The sequence below is a fragment of the Neopelma chrysocephalum genome, unplaced genomic scaffold, assembly GCF_003984885.1.
Source record: "Neopelma chrysocephalum unplaced genomic scaffold, ASM398488v2 Primary Assembly neopelma1_376, whole genome shotgun sequence".
In the NCBI taxonomy this organism is placed as follows: domain Eukaryota; kingdom Metazoa; phylum Chordata; class Aves; order Passeriformes; family Pipridae; genus Neopelma; species Neopelma chrysocephalum.
The window spans coordinates 180266-199455 of record NW_020898040.1 but is presented as its reverse complement, the minus strand read 5'-3'; the positions used below and the strand labels follow the sequence as shown (position 1 = coordinate 199455).

Below are 19190 nucleotides of genomic sequence, written 5' to 3'. Positions count from 1 at the left end.
CTAGTTCTGCTCCCTTGGTCAGGGACAGCCAACATTTGAAAGGAAGTTAATCAGACCCTCTGAAGAGATTTTTTTTTCCAACAACAAGCCATCATCTGAATGCAAATGTGATCTGAATGTCAATATGTACCTTCAGCGGAACTTTGGAAGAAATACAGGTAACTGAAGGGAAAAACAGGATTCCTGGCCTGTTTACACCCAAAAGCAACGAAAATATGTTGAGCCAGTATAGGTGAATCTGGAAAGGATGTGTGTTGACAGCATTAGCAAGCAAAATATGAATTTTGAGAAGTCCCTGTTAAATGTTGCCTTTCTGACTGTGTCTGGAGGGAGATCAAATGTGACCTACTTCAGGGAGCTGGATCCTGGAGACCCAAGGCTGCTGCACAGCAGAACCTGCTGGGTGCTCCTGCTGGTTTTCAAGGAGGGAGAACTCCTGCAGTGCCATCCCTGTGACAGGAAAAGCTGGGCACTTCCAGCTGCTTATTTATATATTCCATCTTTACCAATATGATCACACACATTGCATGGAGACATTCCATGTCCTGTGTCCTGAACCTCTCCATTACTTCTGTTCCAGTGTATTTTTTGATAAATGGCCCCATGTTAAATGACTTTTGCCCATATTTCCCATGATGATCAGGACAAAGGATGATAGCTAATGAGGATTATTTTATGGAAATGGGAATTACCGGACCCAAAGGGAGAGCAAGGCCTGTAAGAACCTGACAGCTCAGGGAATGAGGTGTTCCCAAACCCACAGTCCTGACGGACCTGGAATGTATCCTCACTCATCCAGTACAGTTTTTAATTTGTCAGCTGGAGGGTGGTAATGAATTACAGAGGAACTCCTGAAGCACTGGCTGGTTTTAAGCAGGAGGAAGTAAAGCAATCCAGTCATTTAGACCCACGTTAATGTGACCTCAAGAACATTAAAAGCTTAAAAAATAAAATATAAAGAAAAAAGCAGTTGGGGCCAGACAAATAAACGTAAAAATGTAAAGTAAAAATGTGACATAGCTTTACTAAAGATTGATTGCATTTAACTAAGATTATACCTTTGATAATTGTTTTTTAGACAACAGATATATTATAGATTTATTATTTTATTCAATAAATTAATGGAAAGCAGGTCCATAAAATGTAGCTAGATGGAAAAGGTAGGGAAGGCACCTCAAATATCCAACAGTTGTGGATCCACAGGGAGCACAAAGGGAAGAGTGAGCAGAAAGTGTCTGGGTTCCCTTGTTCTCCCTGCCCAGCCTCCGGAGCACTGGATCCCAGTGATCACAGCCTGGCCCAGCAAGGCAGGTCTGTATGTGCTCTTGATCTTGCACAATATTTTTCAGACAGGCCTTGGAACAAAAGGTAGGAGTGAGCTGATGGCATTTGCTGATGGCACAAAGCTGGGAGGCACCAGCCGAGCAGCAGGAATAGCTGTATTGCTGGAAGAGTTGGATAACACAGAGAGCTGGCACACTGGATTTGGGATGAAATTTAATAGTGGAAAGTACAAGGTCATGCCCTTGGGAATTGCTAACAAGAATCTCTGCCGCAAGCTGGGAGCTCATCAGTTGGAAATGACAGAAGAAGAGAAAAATCTGGGTATATTTGTTGATCTCCAGATGACTGTGAACTCCCAGTATGAAGCAGATCTGACAAAAAGCATGGATCAACTGAGATATTTCCAGGACAAGGGGAAATGTTAATGCCATTATAGGAAGCTCTGCTGCAACCTTCTCTGGAATTATGCATGCAGCTCTGGTCACTTTTTATTGAGGGAGACAAAATGTGACCGAAAAGTAATTACAGGGTAATCCTGATTTTTTTTCCCCATATAAGGATCTTGAAATAATTTGTTTAGCCAGAAAACCTGAATGCTGAGAAGGGAAACGGGTGTTCTCCACGAAACTTCAGGGAGTAAACACGAGAGTAAACACATCTCCCTTAAGAGCAGGGGTGTTCATACACGAGAAAACAAGTATCCGATGGCCATGAAAAGTCTGGACTGAAACATGAGAACACCGGAGCTTCCAGCAGCTCAAGTCCTGAGGCTCTGGGTTATCCTTCTCAGAACTGCTGTACCCTCATGCAGTTGCCACCAACAGCTGAGAACTGACCCTAAAGGCCCAACAAGTCCTTCCCAAACCTCTCTTACTCTTTGAGGCACAGCCACTGAGTCACTAGTTGGCTCCTTGTGGAAAGAAAAGGGGTACCTGGTGTGGAAAGACGTTCCTTGGGCTGCAGTTGCAACCCAAATGTCCCTTGAGTTCAGTAAGGACACATTCAAAGTCTGCACGTGGTTGTAGAGGGCATCCTGTTCTGGCTCATCCCACCCCAGTCCCTGGGATCACCTTCCCAGAGCCCGGCTCTGGTGCCCATCCCGTACATGAGCTGCAGTCCTGGAGTGTCCCACACCTGGGACAGCAAGAAACAGCAAAGCCAAAGGTGTGCTGGGTCCTCCCCTGCCCATGTTCCCATCCAGTGATCTTTATACACTTCACTGGCCCCAACACCCACCCCAGCCTTTGCAGGCTGTGTCTGTTATGATGAAAAACTGATGGCAAGCTCAGATATGCCTTAAAACAAACAATCAGCACACCAAGTCCTGATCCAGTAAGAACAGTCAGATCATGGAACACGGGGTAGTTTGCTTTCTCAGGACTCCAAACTGCTTCCTTTGGCCAGTTTGCTACCCAAAAGCAGCTCCCTTCATCCCTTCTCTCCTATTTTGTTTTCTCATCTTTTATCCTACTTAGATGTTTTACTCATTTTACTCTCCTGGTTTTTTAATGAGTGCCTGAGCAGAATGTTCATCCCCATCCCTGGTCACTGTATTGACGTGGTATTCCTTGTCTTGTAGGTGCTTCCATCCCTCCTGCTCCCATCAAACAAGCTGCTATTTCATTGCTCATTCCATCCGACTGGGAGGAGGTGACATGGGGGTCAGAACACCCCTGATTCAAATGTGGCAGGTGAGAGCCACCCACTGCCAGTCCTCCCGATGGGGCCCCAAAACAGATGCTCTGACTCATTCCCTTGCAAAGTAGATGAATAATTTGAAAATAACAAGATTTTTATTACATACATATCATTTTGGTCGGAACATTTTGCAACAGTCTCAATTTAGGATTTTTTTGTCTGGTAATAACCCCATTTTAAAACAAGACGTGTTATTAGTGACGCTGCGCTGAGGGGAAGCAGCAGTGAATCCGCCTTGGCTGCACATCAAGACGATTATCACAGGACTACCCAAACACGAAGATTTGGGGGACTCAGAACTTCAAGTTCAGTGGAACAGCGACCACACTTTTGAGCAAATATGAAAATGGCTTTGGGGACAGTGTTTGCAGGTAGGAGCACAGATGGCTGAGCCTGGCTCTGCAAGGATGTGTCAGCCCAGCTCTGTCTGGATCAGCCAAAGCCAGACTATGTCCAGCTGTGAAAGGCAGGAGAGCTCTGCATTCTTGAATTTGGATTGGACATACCAGTGCTGCTCGTGTTCATTGCTCTGTGGGTGATGGATGACACCTTGTTTGTGCAAGGAATTTCTACACCTGGAAGTAAAAGCTGAAGCCCTCAGTATTCAGTTCAGTGTGGGGAGGATGCCTGGAAGTCTTGGTTTGTGGATGGTTATAATATTTTATTTAAAAAGTTAATAACCCATAGGAGATAATTATTAGATGAATATGGATTCATGTTAGACTCATAATTTCCTCCTCTGGAGCCAGGCTGGGAGAGCTGGGGGGGTTCACCTGGAGAAGGGAAGGCTCCAGAGAGACCTGAGAGCCCCTTGCAGGGCCTAAAGGGGCTCCAGGAGAGCTGGAGAGGGACTGGGGACAAGGGATGGAGGGACAGGACAGGAGGAATGGCTTCCCACTGCCAGAGGGCAGGGATAGATGGGATATTGGGAAGGAATTGTTGGCTGTGAGGGTGGGGAGGCCCTGGCACAGGTTGCCCAGAGAAGCTGTGGCTGCCCCTGGATCCCTGGAAGTGTCCAAGGCCAGGTTGGATGGGGCTTGGAGCAACCTGGGCTAGTGGAAGGTGTCCCTGCCCATGGCAGGAGGTGGCACTGGATGAGCTTTAAGGTCCCTTCCCACTCAAACCATCCCATGATATTTTTTATCCTGTGAGCTAAAAATACATAAAGGGTTGAAAGCATTTTGTGCTGAACCTGCCTTTTCTTTGGAAAAGCCAACTGACACAACTTTAACCTGTATCATGTGCTGTGCTGCTGCAACAAAGCTGCCTGAAAAAAATGCTTTTCATAATAAAGCATATCTGTTTTTCTTAATAAGCACTTAAGAACCTTCCTCCTGAGGTTGAATAATTAGAGAAACAGCAGGCAGAGAGGGGCCAGACAGCTGTCGGATTGGAGGATCTGCTCAAGTGTCGTTAGAAGATGATATTATTTTAACTGAATATCTTTCAGTGCTAATTCCTTCCTGTAGACACAGGCTGGTAGCTGGCCCAGGGCTGTGCTTGGAGTTCCCACCCACGGGAACTTGCATCATTAAACTCTCCACAGTTGAGCAACTCCTGGGTTCCACTGCCCAGGCGGATGCGGCACCTGCAGTCTCCTGGCACAGGGGAACGGGTGTTCCTGCCCCTGCACAGCCCCAGTGCCACACAGGGAGCCAACCAAGGAGTACCTTGGGTCATCTCTGGCTTTCATTAGTGACCAAAATAAGAAATATTCTACGATGAGACTTCATGATGAAAATAGACTTAGAAGGGTTTAATTGGAGAACGATGGGAAATGAAAAGAATAGTTAATGAATTATTGTAGGATCCATCAGGTCAATAGTTTAACGCTGACACCTCTGTCTTTATGGCTGTCAAGAACACGTTGTGGAAGGTGCAATTGTTACCCTGTGCTGGCACTGCTGGGGCACCTCCAGTGCTGTGTCCAGTTCTGGGCCCCTCAGACAAGAGACACTGAGGGGCTGGAGCGTGTGCAGGGAAGGGAACGGAGCTGGGAAGGGGCTGGAGCAGCAGGAGCAGCTGAGGGAGCTGGGGGGGCTCAGCCTGGAGCAAAGGAGGCTCAGGGGGGACCTTCTGGCTCTGCAACCCCCTGACAGGAGGGGGGAGCCGGGGGGGGGTCGGGCTCTGCTCCCAAGGGACAGGAAGAGAGAAAATGGCATCAAGCTGTACCAGGGGAGGGTCAGGTTGGATATAAAGGAACATTTCTTCACTGAAAGGGTTGTTCAGCCCTGGCACAGCTGCCAGGGACAGGGGTGGAGTCCCCATCCCTGGAGGTGTCCAAGAAGCAACAGGATGTGCACTTAGTGCCATGGTCTAGTTGACAAGGTGGTGATCAGTCAAACTTGGAGGTCTTTTCCAACCTAAATGATTCTGTCATTCTATGATTCCAAGGTTTGTAGCTTCCATTAGTCCTTGATAAGCTAATGTATATCATTAAGATAAAATGGAAAAAAGGAAAAAGTAGAGTTGGGTTGAAATATTGCAAAGCCCAGGGCTCTCCTGATTCATTGCTATTACTGTAATTGCATTTCAGCTGCTTTGAACACTTAATAGCCAATTTCTACAACTTTGCAATTTACTGCTATGGTTCTTTTTTTTTTTTTTTTTAGATTACACTGATATTTTCCTCGGGCCATTTCATAACTCTTTCATTTTATTCTATTTTACTCTATTCTATTCATTTCATCCTGAAGTGATGGTCCTTCAGGGTTCCCTGCACCCTCAGACCAGTGTGTGAGGAGAGCTAAACCCTCTGTGATGTCCTTTGGAGCAGCAGAGGGGACAGCAGCTGAGCCTCCCCTGGTCTGTGTGTGGCAAGGAAGGTCACTCAGCCTGGAAACCACCAAGGCTCCTGCGTGAGTAAGAAAACAGCTCTTTGTGACTGCACAGAAGCAAAGCAGAGACTCCTTCCAACCCCACGCTCTCATTTGGGACTTTGGATTGGAATTTGAGCAAAGGCAGGAGCTGTGGAAGCCTCGGTGCTGTTCAGGATGTGGGATGCTGGACTGCAGCGCTCGGGGCAGCCTGGCAAGGAAAACACATCAGTGTGACCTCCAGCAGCACATTCCTGGGGTCACTCCAGTGTTTCACTCCTCTTCTTGGTGCTTTTTGTGCTGCTTGAAACGGAAAAGCTGCTTTTGTACCCTATCACTCTGCGGGGGGGAGCAGCCTTCCTGCACAGCCGGAGTCGGGAGGTGATCCCTGTGTAGCTGCCACAGAACCAGGGCACTCGTCCCAGGCCTCGGCTGGTGACATCTGATCTCCCCCACCGTTACATCCAGTGCTGAGCAGCTTCCTCCTGTCCATGAATCACACCGGAGAAGGATCCTTTCAGTAAAAGCTCCTTTCCAAAAGCTTTTTTTTTTCTGGAGAAGATCTCCCCTTCACATCTGATCCGAAGCCTGCTTGCTCTGTAACTTCAGATGGCTCTGGATCAAACCTTGAAAGAGGGATTTTCAGCAGAGCCAGCAGCCATCGTGCTGATTTTAGTGCTTTGCCTTATCTAGGCAGACAGGCTGGCAGTTTCCCTGCACACTGGGATCAGAAAGTCGTGATTTTGTTAAGATTTCAGATTTAACTTTTGCTGTCATGAAGTGTTAAAGGTCTCTGACACGTTGAGCAGATGCACTTTTTGTTTGCCAGATAAATTTGTACGAATAACGTGCCTACATGTAATTATCTAACTTGGTTATACATGAGGAATTAATATCCCCAATATTTTAGGCAGAGGCCCCAGTAGTTCACGGTGCTTCAGGAAATCAAATAGGGAATACGCAGTTGGTAAGGTAACAAAAAACACATAAAAAGAGGAATAGTGACTCAAAACAGCTCGATGACACATTCGAAGCCCACTGAGTCACTTGGCATCGTGCCAGGACTGCTCTGAGGAGGGCTGGCACAGGAGGGGAGATAAACAGATGCCTCTGCAAGGGAATCGTGTTTCAGTTGCCAAGCGTTATCCTCCCCAAAGCAGTCGGAGCGAAGCTTGGATCGACACCATCGCTGGGGGGTCTGGTCCTGGCAGGTTGTTCCGCACAGCCGGGGCTCCATTCCCGAGGCCTGAGTGGTGCAGTGATGTTCGAGAAATAATGAATATTTCATATAAAAATTACTAATTCAACAGAACAGGAGAGATGGCAAGTTCCAGACAGCCCGTCGTGACATTTACAGTGCGAATCGGTAACACCCGGCCGGGTGTGAGGGAACAGAGCCCTGTCCGTGGGACGGGCACACGGGGCCGGGGCAGGGCTGGGGGACCCCTCGGAATGTGCAGCCCCCTCCCCGCTCCCCCCGTGGGGTCACGGGCACCCCGGTGCCAGCACACACAGCGGGGCAGCGGGGAGGCACAACCCCGGCTGTCCGGACTCCGCGCGGATCGGGAGATTGGGAGCCGGGACCTCCTTCCAGCCCGTCCCTGATCAGCCACATGACACAGGGCATGGAGTGGTTTCTATTTTAGGCCACTTTGCCATCTAAAGCTGGACTCTAAGTTTAGGAGGAGTTCCCTGTGGTCACGGGGGAGAGCCAGGACCCTTCGGAGCACAGTTTAGTGACGGCTGGATGTGCCCGTGTCACCCTGCAGGCTGGGAAGCGCCCTATTCCTGGAGTTTCAGTGCCGTGTAAGCGTGACTGATGTAACCTGTGCCCGCATGAACTGACAGGAATTGCCCTTGTCCCGCAGTGTCCGGCTGTACGGCACAGACACCGCCCCGAGGAGCACCGGGCAGTCACCGCCGAGGGAACCGCCGAGGGGCTGCGGGGTCCCCGGCTCGGACGGGTCCCTGTCCCCGCAGAACCCCTTCCCCTGCCCGTGAGCCCGGATGGGGCAGCGCAACTGAGATATCGGGGTTTCCTTCTTTACAAAGGTGATTTATTGGACCAGCTGGTTTGCCTTCAAAGGGAGAACAGCTGGAGGCTCCTTCCCATCCCAACACAAGTCACGGGGTGTCACTGTCCCAGCCCCGCGGGGGCAGCCGGCCCGCTCTGGGGCTGAACCCGCCCGCTTGGTCACGGCAGCATGATCCCGGCTCCCGTCCCTTGGGATCCACACAGGCTCCGATCCCCGCTCCTGTCCCTTGGGATCCACATCGGGCCCGATCCCGGCTCCTGACTCCCGGATCCACACCGGCTCCGATCCCGGCTCCTGTCCCTTGGGATCCACATCGGGCCCGATTCCGGTTCCTGACTCCCGGATCCACACAGGCTCCGATCCCGGCTCCTGTCCCCTGGGATCCACATCGGGCCCGATCCCGGCTCCTGTTCCTTGGGATCCACATCGGGTCCGATCTCGGTTCCCGTCCCTTGGGATCCACACCGGCTCCGATCCCGGCTCCCGTCCCTTGGGATCCACATCGGCTCCGATTCCGGCTCCTGTCCCCTGGGATCCACACCGGGCCCGATCCCGGCTCCCGTCCCTTGGGATCCACACCGGGCCCGATCCCAGCTCCTGTCCCTTGGGATCCACACCGGGCCCGATCCCAGCTCCTGTCCCCGGATCCACACCGGCCCCTATCCCGGCTCCCGCTCCTCGATCCAGACCCGCTCCCGGGCCGGTCCCTCCGCCGGGGCGGAGCCGCTCCTGTGCCCGCCCAGCCCCGGTAGTTCCGCCCGGTGCCGGAAGAGCCGCTCGGCCGCGGAAGCGCCACGGGAACGGAGCGTGCCGGTACCGGGACAGGGACACCACGGGAACGGAGTGTGCCGGTACCGGGACAGGAACACCCCGGGACCCGTGTGCAGGGACAGGGGCTGGGACAGGAACAGGGATAGGGACAGGGACACCGCGGGACCTGTGTGTCGGTACTGAGGCTGGGACAGGGACAGGGACACCGCGGGGTCCGTGTGCTGGTACTGGGACTAGGATAGGGATTAGGACACCGCGGGACCCGTGTGCCGGGGCTGGGACACCCCGTGTGCCGGTGCCGGGGCTCGGGCGGCTGTGGCGGGTAACGGGAGTTGGTGGCAGTGTCTGGGCAGGGCCCGGTGCGACAGGGACCGGGACAGAGGGACATGTCCCGGGGCGGCGGTGGCGGCAGGGCCGGGGTGAACTGGCGGTGCTGGGGAGTGTCTGGGCCATGGGAGAGCTGGGAGGATTCCCCTGGGGAAGAGGATCCAGAGAAACCTGAGAGCCCCTTCCAGGGCCTAAAGGGGCTCCAGGAGAGCTGGAGAGGGACTGGGGACAAGGCATGGAGGGACAGGACACAGGGAATGGCTTCCCACTGCCAGAGGGCAGGGATAGATGGGATACTGGAAAGGAATCCTTCCCTGTGAGGGTGGGGAGGCCCTGGCACAGGTTGGGCAGAGAAGCTGTGGCTGCCCCTGGATCCCTGGAAGTGTCCAAGGCAAGGCCGGAGCAACCTGGGCTAGTGGAACCTGGGCTGTTTCACCCCAGGCAGGGGGTGAAACAAGATGGGCTTTAAGGCCCCTTCACACCCAAACCATTCCATGAATCCGTGACAAGCCCCAGCACTGCCCTCTGCCAGCTGTGCCACAGTGGGTCCCGCAGCCCCAGCGGTGTCACCTCACCCTGAATGTCCCCATGTCTGTGCATCTCGTGGGAAGTGCAGGACAGGGAACACCTCTGGCACTGGGAACATCAGTTTCCCTGGCAAAAGTTGGGTTCACTGTGTTCTTTGTCAGGGCTGTTTGGCTTTTTCACTGTGCCTGAAATCACAGGGCACAACAGAATAATCACGGGCTGGTAGTTCAGACCAAACTTCTGGAGTGGGGAAAAGCTTATAAGGGTGATCAGGAATGGTATGATATTCCATACTCAGGTTTCTTCTATTCTCCAGCTGAATAAGCTTTTGGCCAGGGGTCTGTCTTTTCCAAGATGTTTTTGACTTGGACTGGACATTTGGATGCCTGGCAGGCTGGAAATGAGACACTTGGCATGTTTTGCCTCATTGCAAACACACCCTTCTATGTGCAGTTCTCAGAATGACTCTAGAAATGTTAAGTGGCAAATTAAATATATGACCAGAACTGAAAACCAGCTTGGCTTATTCTGCTGAAAACTTTTGGTGTTGTTTCTGTTTTTCCCAAAAGAAATTTTGTATCTTAAAAAATTGTTACTTTGTCAACATTTTAATTTTTAAACTTCCCTGGAAAGACACGATTATTTTGAGTTTTCTAAGCTGTGCGTGTTGGTGTTGCTCTACTGTATTTTTTTTTTAATTGAGCTCTAAAATGTGAGATGACACAATTTTTTGCCTAAATCCATAGGTGACAAATCCTCTGGAATGAAAAATGTCCCTCTCTCACTTGGTGTCTAAACTGTGACCAGGCTCCTGAATCAGTTGTTCAGCTGTAGAGACCCTTCTCTTGTTCTAATTGATATTCTGCCCAATCAGTGTGACTGCATTAATTGTACATATCAGGAGATGTGTAACTTTAGACCTCAACAAGAACAGAACTTTTTAGAATCATTTTGCAGAACTCAATACTAAAGCCCCCCTAAAGAAATTAAACACAAAATATGAAAGTTGCAGGTTATGTCTGAACTTTTTTAACAACGCCCATAACATACTTTCTCTTGAGTTACTCCGATGTTTGACTTCCAGCTAATTTCTGAAAGTCAATTGAAACGTTTCTGAGCCCCCAGAGGCTGTGGGAGATGAAGCCACGGGTTAGGGAGCACGTGGGAATCGGCAGGGGCAGGGAATGCTGTGTGTGGGCTCAGCCTGGGTGCCTTGTCTGGGTGAGTGCTGAGTGATTCTGCCTCAGAAACACCAAAAATACTCTTTTAACAGCCCATGCAGGCTGTGTTTGGATTCCCTCTGCAGGCTGTGCTGTCAGGAGATGGACTGCAAGTGTTAAAAGAAGCTGCAAAGGCAGAGAGTTCATCCAGCACCCACATTTAAATCTCCAATTTCCATACTGAGCAGTGTCCCCAAATGCTCTTTGTTGTCCTGGGAGATATCTGTGTCCTCCCAGTAAGGAACAGGGATGAAAGTACAGCACCACATTACAGGTTTCTCCTCGGAGAATCCCTCAGGAATCCTGGGTGTTCCCTCAGGATTTGGCCTTTTGGTGGGGTATCAATTGCTGGGTATAAATTGCTTTGCAGAACTGTATTTCCAGCCACTGTGTGTGTGTGTTAGAGCCAGGCTGCAGCTTCTTTTGTTGTGCTTTTGCCTGACTGACCTTGTAAAATGCCTTCTGTGCTGCTTTTGTTTGCTGGGGACAGGAACAAGCCATCAGGATGCCAGCACTGCCTCTGGATGAGCTCCAGCTGACACAAAGGGATCCCAAGACAGGGAAGCTGAGAACTTTGCCAGCACTGGTGAGCTCTGGTTTTCCTGAAAGCCAAACAAGAACTTTAATAAATAATTACCTTATATTGAGACTTGGCCAAAACCACCCCTTGGTCTGGGATAGGATGAAATTTGTTCAGCTTGCCTGTTAAATAAATCTTTTTTTAATGCATTCAGATAACTGAAATTTCATTTACCCACCATAACAAAAAGCCCCAAAATGCAACAACCAAACTTACTCTGTTCAACATCTGTGATAAACTGTGTTTTCCCAGATCCTCTCCTTTAAGGAACAAAATTATTAGTTGATTAGTGATGTGACCTCTGCTGCAGTAGAGCTGCTCGGGGAGGTTTTGCAAGCCCTGCCTCAATTTTAGCTCTGAGCTGCAGCTCTGGGATCAGTCCACTCGTGATCTCCCACCCTGTGCCTTCAGTTGGATGAAATCAAAACATTAAACCCACAGTAATCCTTTTCTCCCAGAAATAAGGCCTGGAGAGAACCTTCTGGGCATGTTGCAGGAGTGGGACCATCACCACCCTGAGCACACTTGTGGGATGAGGCAGAGCTTGGAGCTGCTGCTCATTGTAATTCTCCTTCTCAGGTGGGAGGATTTGGGCAGAGCCTGGTCAGTAACCCTGGGAAGTGAAGTGTTTCTGTGTTTGATGGTTGTGTCAGTTTGAGTTCATGGAATATTGTGCAAGAACCAGTTCAGAGGAAAAAGAGAGAGTTCAAAGGCTTGACATGAAGCTCCTGCTGTTTGTTCTGAAGGTGTGGGAGGATTGCTTTGCAAGGCTTTGGTTAATAGAAAGCAGGGAGCAGCAACATTACCAAATTATCAAGGTCTGGAAATATTGCTGGTAAATCAAGATACAAACCCACTGCCTTGAAGGGTTAAAAAATGGGAAGTTACCAGGGAACTGAATGTTCCTCTCATCAGGAATTGTAGGGCTGGGACAAGGAGTAATGGGCTCAAAGTGAAAGGGGGGAAACTTAGGTTAGATATTGGGAAGGAATCCTTCCCTGTGAGGGTGGGGAGGCCCTGGCCCAGGTTGCCCAGAGAAGCTGTGGCTGCCCCTGGATCCCTGCAAGTGTCCAAGGCCAGGTTGGATGAGGCTTAGAGAAACCTGGGCTAGTGGGAGGTGGAACTGGATGGGTTTTAAGGTCCCTTCCCAGCCACACTATTCCATGATTCCATGAATGTCAAACTGTATTACAATGTAACTTTGTGTTTCCTGGAATTCCCCGGGCAGTGCAGGTGGTAACTGGGCACTCCCATGACTTGGTGTGGGGATTTAGCTCCCTGTCTCTGCTTCCTGCAGCACCCAGACATCAAAGCTGATCGGTCGTTCGTGCTCTACAAACCCCCTCCTGCTGTCAGGGACCCTGCTCTGCTGGAGGAGTTCCTGGAGCGAGCCAAGTTCATTGCAGATGACCTGAACTGGCTCCTGGCTCTGCCTCATGACAAATTCTGGTGCCAGGTAATCGTTGTTCTGTGGACACCGAGGACGAAGCAGGAACTTGTGGGTGCTTGTAAAAGCCGTGAGCTTGAAATCATTTCCATAAAGATTTGTTTGCGCTCGTTGTGTCACTTGAGGGAAACGTTTTAATTTCAATTACTGCACCTTAGAGTGCAAAGAAAGTATTTCCCTATGGATTTTCCATTGTGGATTTTAAGAGTTTGCTTGTATTTGATGGATATGGGAATCCTTTTAGCACTTTTAAGCGTTTTTTGGATCATTTTTAAACTTAACTGAGCTGCTCATGAGCTCAACCTATGAATGTGTGAGATTCCCTCCTTCCCATTTCCTTGTCTTTCCATGGGCCAGGTGATATTTGATGAGACCCTCCAGAAGTGTTTGGACTCCTACCTGTGCCGTGCCCCCCGCAGGTTCGATGGGATGTGGGATTGCCATCCAGAGGTGGAGGATGTGCAGAAATCCCTCCATCGCAGCGTCTTCCTCACCTTCCTCAGGATGTCCACCCACAAGGAGTCCAAGGTAAGCGTTGCTTTGCCTCCCAGGGCCGTATAGCTCGGGGGAAAAAGGGAATTAGAGAAGGGAATCCTGTTTCTTCCCTTGGTGTCCAGTGGTGTTCCTCTCCCCGGTGTTTTTGTCCGTCTGATTTTCCGTGTGGAGATGGCAACACTCAGAGCTGAAGTATCTGAACTATGCAGTGATTCCTTAGTTGATTGCCTGGATCTCCTTCCTTAAGTGATAGCTATCCATGTGTGGTGGTGGGATATGTCATGGTGAGAGGAGAAAGATCAAGTTGGGCTCTGTGTGGCCACATGGAACAGGCTCTTCAGGCCACCCTGAGCATTCCCTCCCTTGGTGTCACAGAATCTGGGCTAATACCCGTCTGTCCTGAACCTTCCCCAAGTTTTGGACACACAGTGAAGTTGCTCTGAGTTACTGTTTTCTTGGCATCATCAGGCATTCAACCTGGAGAAGGGAAGGCTCCAGAGAGACCTGAGAGCCCCTTCCAGTGCCCAAAAGGGCTCCAGGAGAGCTGGAGAGGAAGTGGGGACAAGGGATGGAGGGACAGGACAAGGGGGAATGGCTTCCCACTGCCAGAGGGCAGGGATAGATGGGATATTGGGAAGGAATTGTTGGCTGTGAGGGTGGGGAGGCCCTGGCCCAGGTTGCCCAGAGAAGCTGTGGCTGCCCCTGGATCCCTGGAAGTGTCCAAGGCCAGGTTGGATGGGGCTTGGAGCAGCCTGGGCTAGTGGAAGGTGTCCCTGCCCAAGGCAGGGGGTGGCACTGGATGGGTTTAAGGTCCCCTCCAACCCAACCCATTCCATGATTCTGTAATTAAAGACACACTCAGCACTAATGGTGTGAGTGCAACTCCCACCAGGAGCTGTGGAATTTTCACCAGGCCTTTGGGCAGGATGAATGAGGCACCTTTTGTTTTAGCAACTATTCCCTTGATCTCCTCATTGGTTCTTGATGTGTTATTTGGGGATAAAGTATTTAGGAAAGGGCTCGTGGTGGGAGCTGGAGGACTGGGACAGGAGCAGGTAGCAGGAATGCTGGATCCAGCAGCTGGCACCACTTCAGCAGAGGCACTCAACACCTCTGTGGTGTCTTTCATTGCAGGGTCTGATTAAATCTCACTTCTCCAAGAGGCAGGGGAGCATTTGAAACCATTTTACAGCTGAGTGATTTGAGGGGAATGAATGGTCTGTTGTCATGCAGGAGTCAGCAGGAGTTCTGGAAACTGGACCTGTCCCTCTGCTTCAGCAGGGAGAACGTGCCCTGCCTTTCACCAGAACTGAAAACATTCGCTGTCACTGGCAAATTGGGCTTCTGGAAATCCAAAGTCACGTTTCAGATGTTTGTTTCTCAGTGTCAGACCTTTTTTTCTCATCTAGAATTTTGGAAGAAATTCCCTCAGCGTGGCGCATTTTCGGCCCAGTGTTCAGCAGTCAGGGTGCAGAGCTGCAGCTCCTGGGCCTTTTTCGTGCCTGTCACTGATTTTGTGATCTCTGGTGCCCGGGTTCTGCTCTCCCAAGGCCCAAAATCCTCAGGCTGTGCCCTCGGGTGTGTGGTGTGGCCGATCCTGTGCCTGGTCACTCACTCCTGCTCCTGAGGTGTTCTGTGCCAGATCAGCTCTTTGTCCCCAGGATGGGGACTCGTGAACTGCAGGGACGTTTTTGGTTTAACTTTTAGGTAGATTGATTCACTTCATGGTGAAGAAATCAGTGGCAGTGACAGGCAGCTGGGAATGTGGGAGTGGATGTCTCCACAGAAGCTGTTTCAAGCAGAGCTGCTGCCTTCTCTGAAACCAAACCCTGAACACTCCTCTGAGAGAGGTTTTTATGGGTGTCATTGTAATGCTGGAGTTACCTCAGAGCAAGGTGGGGATTATCCTTTAAATTACTTCTGTTTTTTTATTTTGTAGGAACATTTTATCACTCCCTCTGTCTTTGGAGAAATCATTTACAACAACTTCCTGTTTGACATCCCTAAGATTCTGGATCTCTGTGTGCTTTTTGGGAAAGGAAATGGCCTCCTGCTCCAGAAGATGATTGGTTAGTTAAAGCCAAGGAACAACTTGTTGCACTTAAGCTTTTCCTTACTTGTATGACAAGTGACAAGTGGGGTTTTATACCAGTGTTACCACTCTGAAAATGAATTGTTCAGTAGCAACTAGAGTCTATCATTTCTAGATCAGACTGTGCTTTTCTTTATTCCTGTGTACTTCATGTATGCCAAGGAAACATCATGTCATGCTTTGCTGCCCTGAGCTGGGCTCTTGCTTTCAGGCTTGAACCAAGGCTCAGTCCTTTCCCATGCAATTAAACGTGTGCTCAGCCATTGGGAGAGGAATGTGGGGGCTCTGTAAAGTCCTGGAAGAGATGGGAAGGAGCAAACAACTCCTGGGCAAAGAGGGAGGAGGGCTGGGAGCTGGGGCACAGTCCAACTGCTCATGTGAGTGCTTCTGTTCCCAGAGCTGGGAGCCAAGTGAAACGCTCAGCATGAGGTAACCTCTGCTCTGGGAAGTGGGAGAACTTGAATTTTCAAAGCAGACATTGATGTATTTAGTGCCTCCAAACCACAAACACTTCAGAGTGTTGCTCAAGCTGTGCTTATCCCTGGATTTCTCTGTGTGCACACACAGCCTCAGTGGCAGGGACAGTCGGGAATGTCTCAGCTGTGGCTGCCAGAACCTGAGGGATGAAGATGGAGCACATTGACTTAACTTCTGTGTTTATCCTGTGCTCCCTTCACAGGGGAACTGCCTGTGATCTTTAACATCACCTGAGCACAGCTGGAAGAGTATCTGGGCTTGGATTAAGTGAGCTCTTCTTAGTAAATACTCACCCCCTTTGAATGAAGCTCATGGGATGAAACTTTCCCCTTTCTTTGCTATTTTTGTCTCATTTCTGAGCTCACTAACAAGAGAAGTGTTAGAGATCATGTGATGCAGCCAGATTTCCAGCCAGAAAAGCTGAGATAAACCTTTGCATTTTTAATCCCTTTATCCTTTTTTTCAGTAACTTCTACTCTAAGTTCCTCTCTTGGGCCTCAGAGGTGGGAAGAAAGGCATGGCAAGATAGACAGATCTCTTTGAGATGTGAACCTTAGATTATCTGGGGTTTAAAATATTCCAAAGAAGACCTGAGTGTATGAAACCTCCTTTGAATTATGCTCTGCAGTGCCACACAACAACTCTGCACACAGGTGGCCAAGGATTTGCCCACCTGGTTATTTCATTATGCTGTGACAGTGATGGCATGAGCAGTTCTGGGCTGTAATTCATACCTTCATAAACTTCAGGTTCTTCTCAGGGTTTAAATTTTTCTGAAACTCGTCTCATAACTCTTGCCCAAGCTCTGTGCTTGCTGGAGAACTCTTAATTTTCATTGTCTGAACAGTAATTCCCAGGAAAATAGAAGCCTCAGTGCTTGGTGAGGATTTATGGCACGGCATTACTCAGTGGAGTATTTTGTAAAGATAATGGAGCCCTGGTAATGTAATAGCAGGTGTTACTAAAGGCTCATTACCTTTAAGAAATATTCTGCAGCACATTTTCAGTGTGTGCTGAACTGTTATCAGTAATTAAAAGTCAACTCCAGTTGTCAAATAAAGGAACTGGGGATGTTCAGTGATAGTATTTGCATTATTCATTGATCCAGCCCCTGGAGCATGAATCATCTGACACCTCGTTTGCTCTGCTCTCATGAGCATGTTCCCACTGCTGCACCTCCAGTGGCACTGGGGGGCTGATGGAGCAGCTTTTTGGGAGCAGGGCCTGTGCTTGGACTGAGGATTGAGCTGGGCCCGTGTCCTACGTGGTCATCAGCTGTGTCTGGGGGTTGTCAGTAATGTCACGGGCACAGTGTCACAGGCACAGTGTCAGTAATGTCACAGGTACAATGTCACAGGTACAATGTCACAGGCACAATGTCACAGGCACAATGTCATGGGTACCCTGTCACAGGTACAATATTCTGGTGCCAATTTGCTCGTTGGTGTCAGTGCCTGAACTAATGGCAATGGTCTCCTTCCCCTTTTCAGGAAATATCTTCACTCAGCAGCCAAGTTACTTCGGTGACCTGGATGAGACTCTGCCCACTGTCCTCCAGGTACTGCTTTCCTGCTGGGATTTCCTCTGGAGCTGTGGCAGGGCTTGGGGAGTGGAAGGGAACAGTTGTAGGCAGGCAGGCAGTTCAGAGAATCCTGGAATACCCTGAGTTGGAAGGGACCCACAAGGATCATCCAGTCCAACCCCTGGCCCTGCACAGACACCCCAACAATCCCACCCTGTCCCTCAGAGCGTTGTTCAAACCCTCCTGGAGCTCTGGCAGCCTTGGGGCTGTGCCCACTGCCCTGGGGAGCCTGGGCAGTGCCCAACCAGCCTCTGGGGGAAGAACCTTGGCCTGAGATCCAACCTAAACCTCCCTGGATTTTACTATTGCTTCCTTTCCCTAGTTTATGTTAATGTGTCTCAGGGAGGTTTTGAGCCTTTATCTAAAACTATTACTTGATGTAATAACTCCCATCACCTTCCTTCAGCTTCTCGCCTTCCCTGCAGTGAATGTCAAGGAATTTTCATTGGGCATCTCAGGGGAAGAATTAAACTTAAATCAACAAAATAGAAACCATGAGAGGTAGTTTAACATAGCAGAATGGGTTAGGGATAACACTGCAGGTTCAGGAGCAAGGGAAAATCTGATGCAAGGGGTGCTCTGGGGCCGTGCAAAAGCTATTTAGCACCTCTCCATGTGTCAGCTTTCCTTTATATGAACAGCTTTTATATTCTCCAACCTGAGCAAGCAGGATTCACATTCAGCCTGAGGGGGAAATCTTGAAGTCTTTGTACCCTGAAATGTCATGTTTATGTCCTCAAAAAGCTGCCCTATGCACAAAAATAAACACAAGGTATTTACAAGAGCATGTAGTGACTGGCCAAGGGGGAAAGGGCTTCAAACTGCCAGAGGGCAGGAATAGATGGGATATTGGGAAGGGTGGGGAGGCCCTGGCCCAGGTTGCCCAGAGAAGCTGTGTCTGCCCCTGGATCCCTGGAAGTGTCCAAGGACAGGTTGGACGGGGCTTGGAGCAGCCTGGGCTAGTGGAAGGTGTCCCTGCCCATGGCAGGGAGCAGAACTATGTGATTTTTGAGGTCTCTTCCCACTCAAACTATTCCATGATTCCACAATTCTGCATCCTTTACCCCAAGACCCCTGTCATGTCACTTGATGTTTTGGAAACCCACATTGTTCTTTTTTTTTTTCCAAGTGTTAAGAAACTGTTGGAGGTAAATCTCAGATGGGATACCACATTTTAAAAATATTCTGGGATGCAAGACCAAACCTTCAAATTAATTACTGGGGAGGGCAGCAGAGGTTCCATTTGCTTTTTGTGCTCTGCCATATCAGAGCAGTGTGCAGAAGGGTGGGTTTGGTCACCATTGCAGCTGGCAGCTCCTCCCCAGAACCTTTGCTTGTGAAAAAGAACCACAAAATCTGTCCTGCCAACCTCAGAGAGGAGGGCAGGAGGGCTTTGGGAATAGCTCACTAACAGGAGGTATTACAGAAATAGTCCCAGGTTGCATTTGGGATGGGCAGTGGTTGTTCCCAGGACAAAGCTTGCCTTGCTCCTGTTGTTAACACTGCCCTGCTCTCTTGGTTTAGGTGTTCAACAACATCTTGCACAAGTGTGGTTTGCAGTGTGAAGGAGCCTCTGCTGAGCCCCAGAAGCTGGAAGAGAAAGTCAGTGTGACTGCAGGGAACATGCCCCTCCAGGTAGGGCTGCTCCTGCCTGGGCTGTGCCCCTTGCGCCGTCCTGTTCCCAAAAACTGGTGGCTCACCCAGCACGTGGTTCTGTGTCACTGTTCCACTGTCACAGGAGGTGATGATCAAACCTTCCCACCCTGAGCTGGTTGCTTTGCCTGTGTGTATGTCACCCATACCCCTTGTAAAGGGGGAGGTTTAAACCTGGCAACTT

General features: G+C 49.8%; 1 protein-coding gene across 6 annotated transcripts in view; it reads left to right on the top strand.

The window, feature by feature from the left end:
- Positions 1-7666: 7666 nt before the first annotated feature.
- Positions 7667-19190, top strand: part of ASCC2 (activating signal cointegrator 1 complex subunit 2) — a 28321-nt gene continuing 16797 nt past the window's right edge. Inside the window, exons 1-8 of one of the 6 annotated variants that reach the window (XM_027706445.1) lie at positions 8610-8717; positions 8790-8829; positions 11171-11266; positions 12558-12716; positions 13065-13235; positions 15142-15271; positions 17262-17329; positions 18878-18988. In XM_027706445.1, coding sequence (XP_027562246.1) covers positions 11186-11266; positions 12558-12716; positions 13065-13235; positions 15142-15271; positions 17262-17329; positions 18878-18988 — 720 coding nt within the window. In that variant the 5' untranslated portion in view covers positions 8610-8717; positions 8790-8829; positions 11171-11185. Of the gene's footprint in view, positions 7851-8536; positions 8718-8789; positions 8830-8851; positions 8878-8908; positions 9025-11170; positions 11267-12557; positions 12717-13064; positions 13236-15141; positions 15272-17261; positions 17330-18877; positions 18989-19190 lie in introns of those variants that run through there. The other 5 variants (XM_027706441.1, XM_027706444.1, XM_027706440.1 and 2 more) reach the window with 5 other exon arrangements.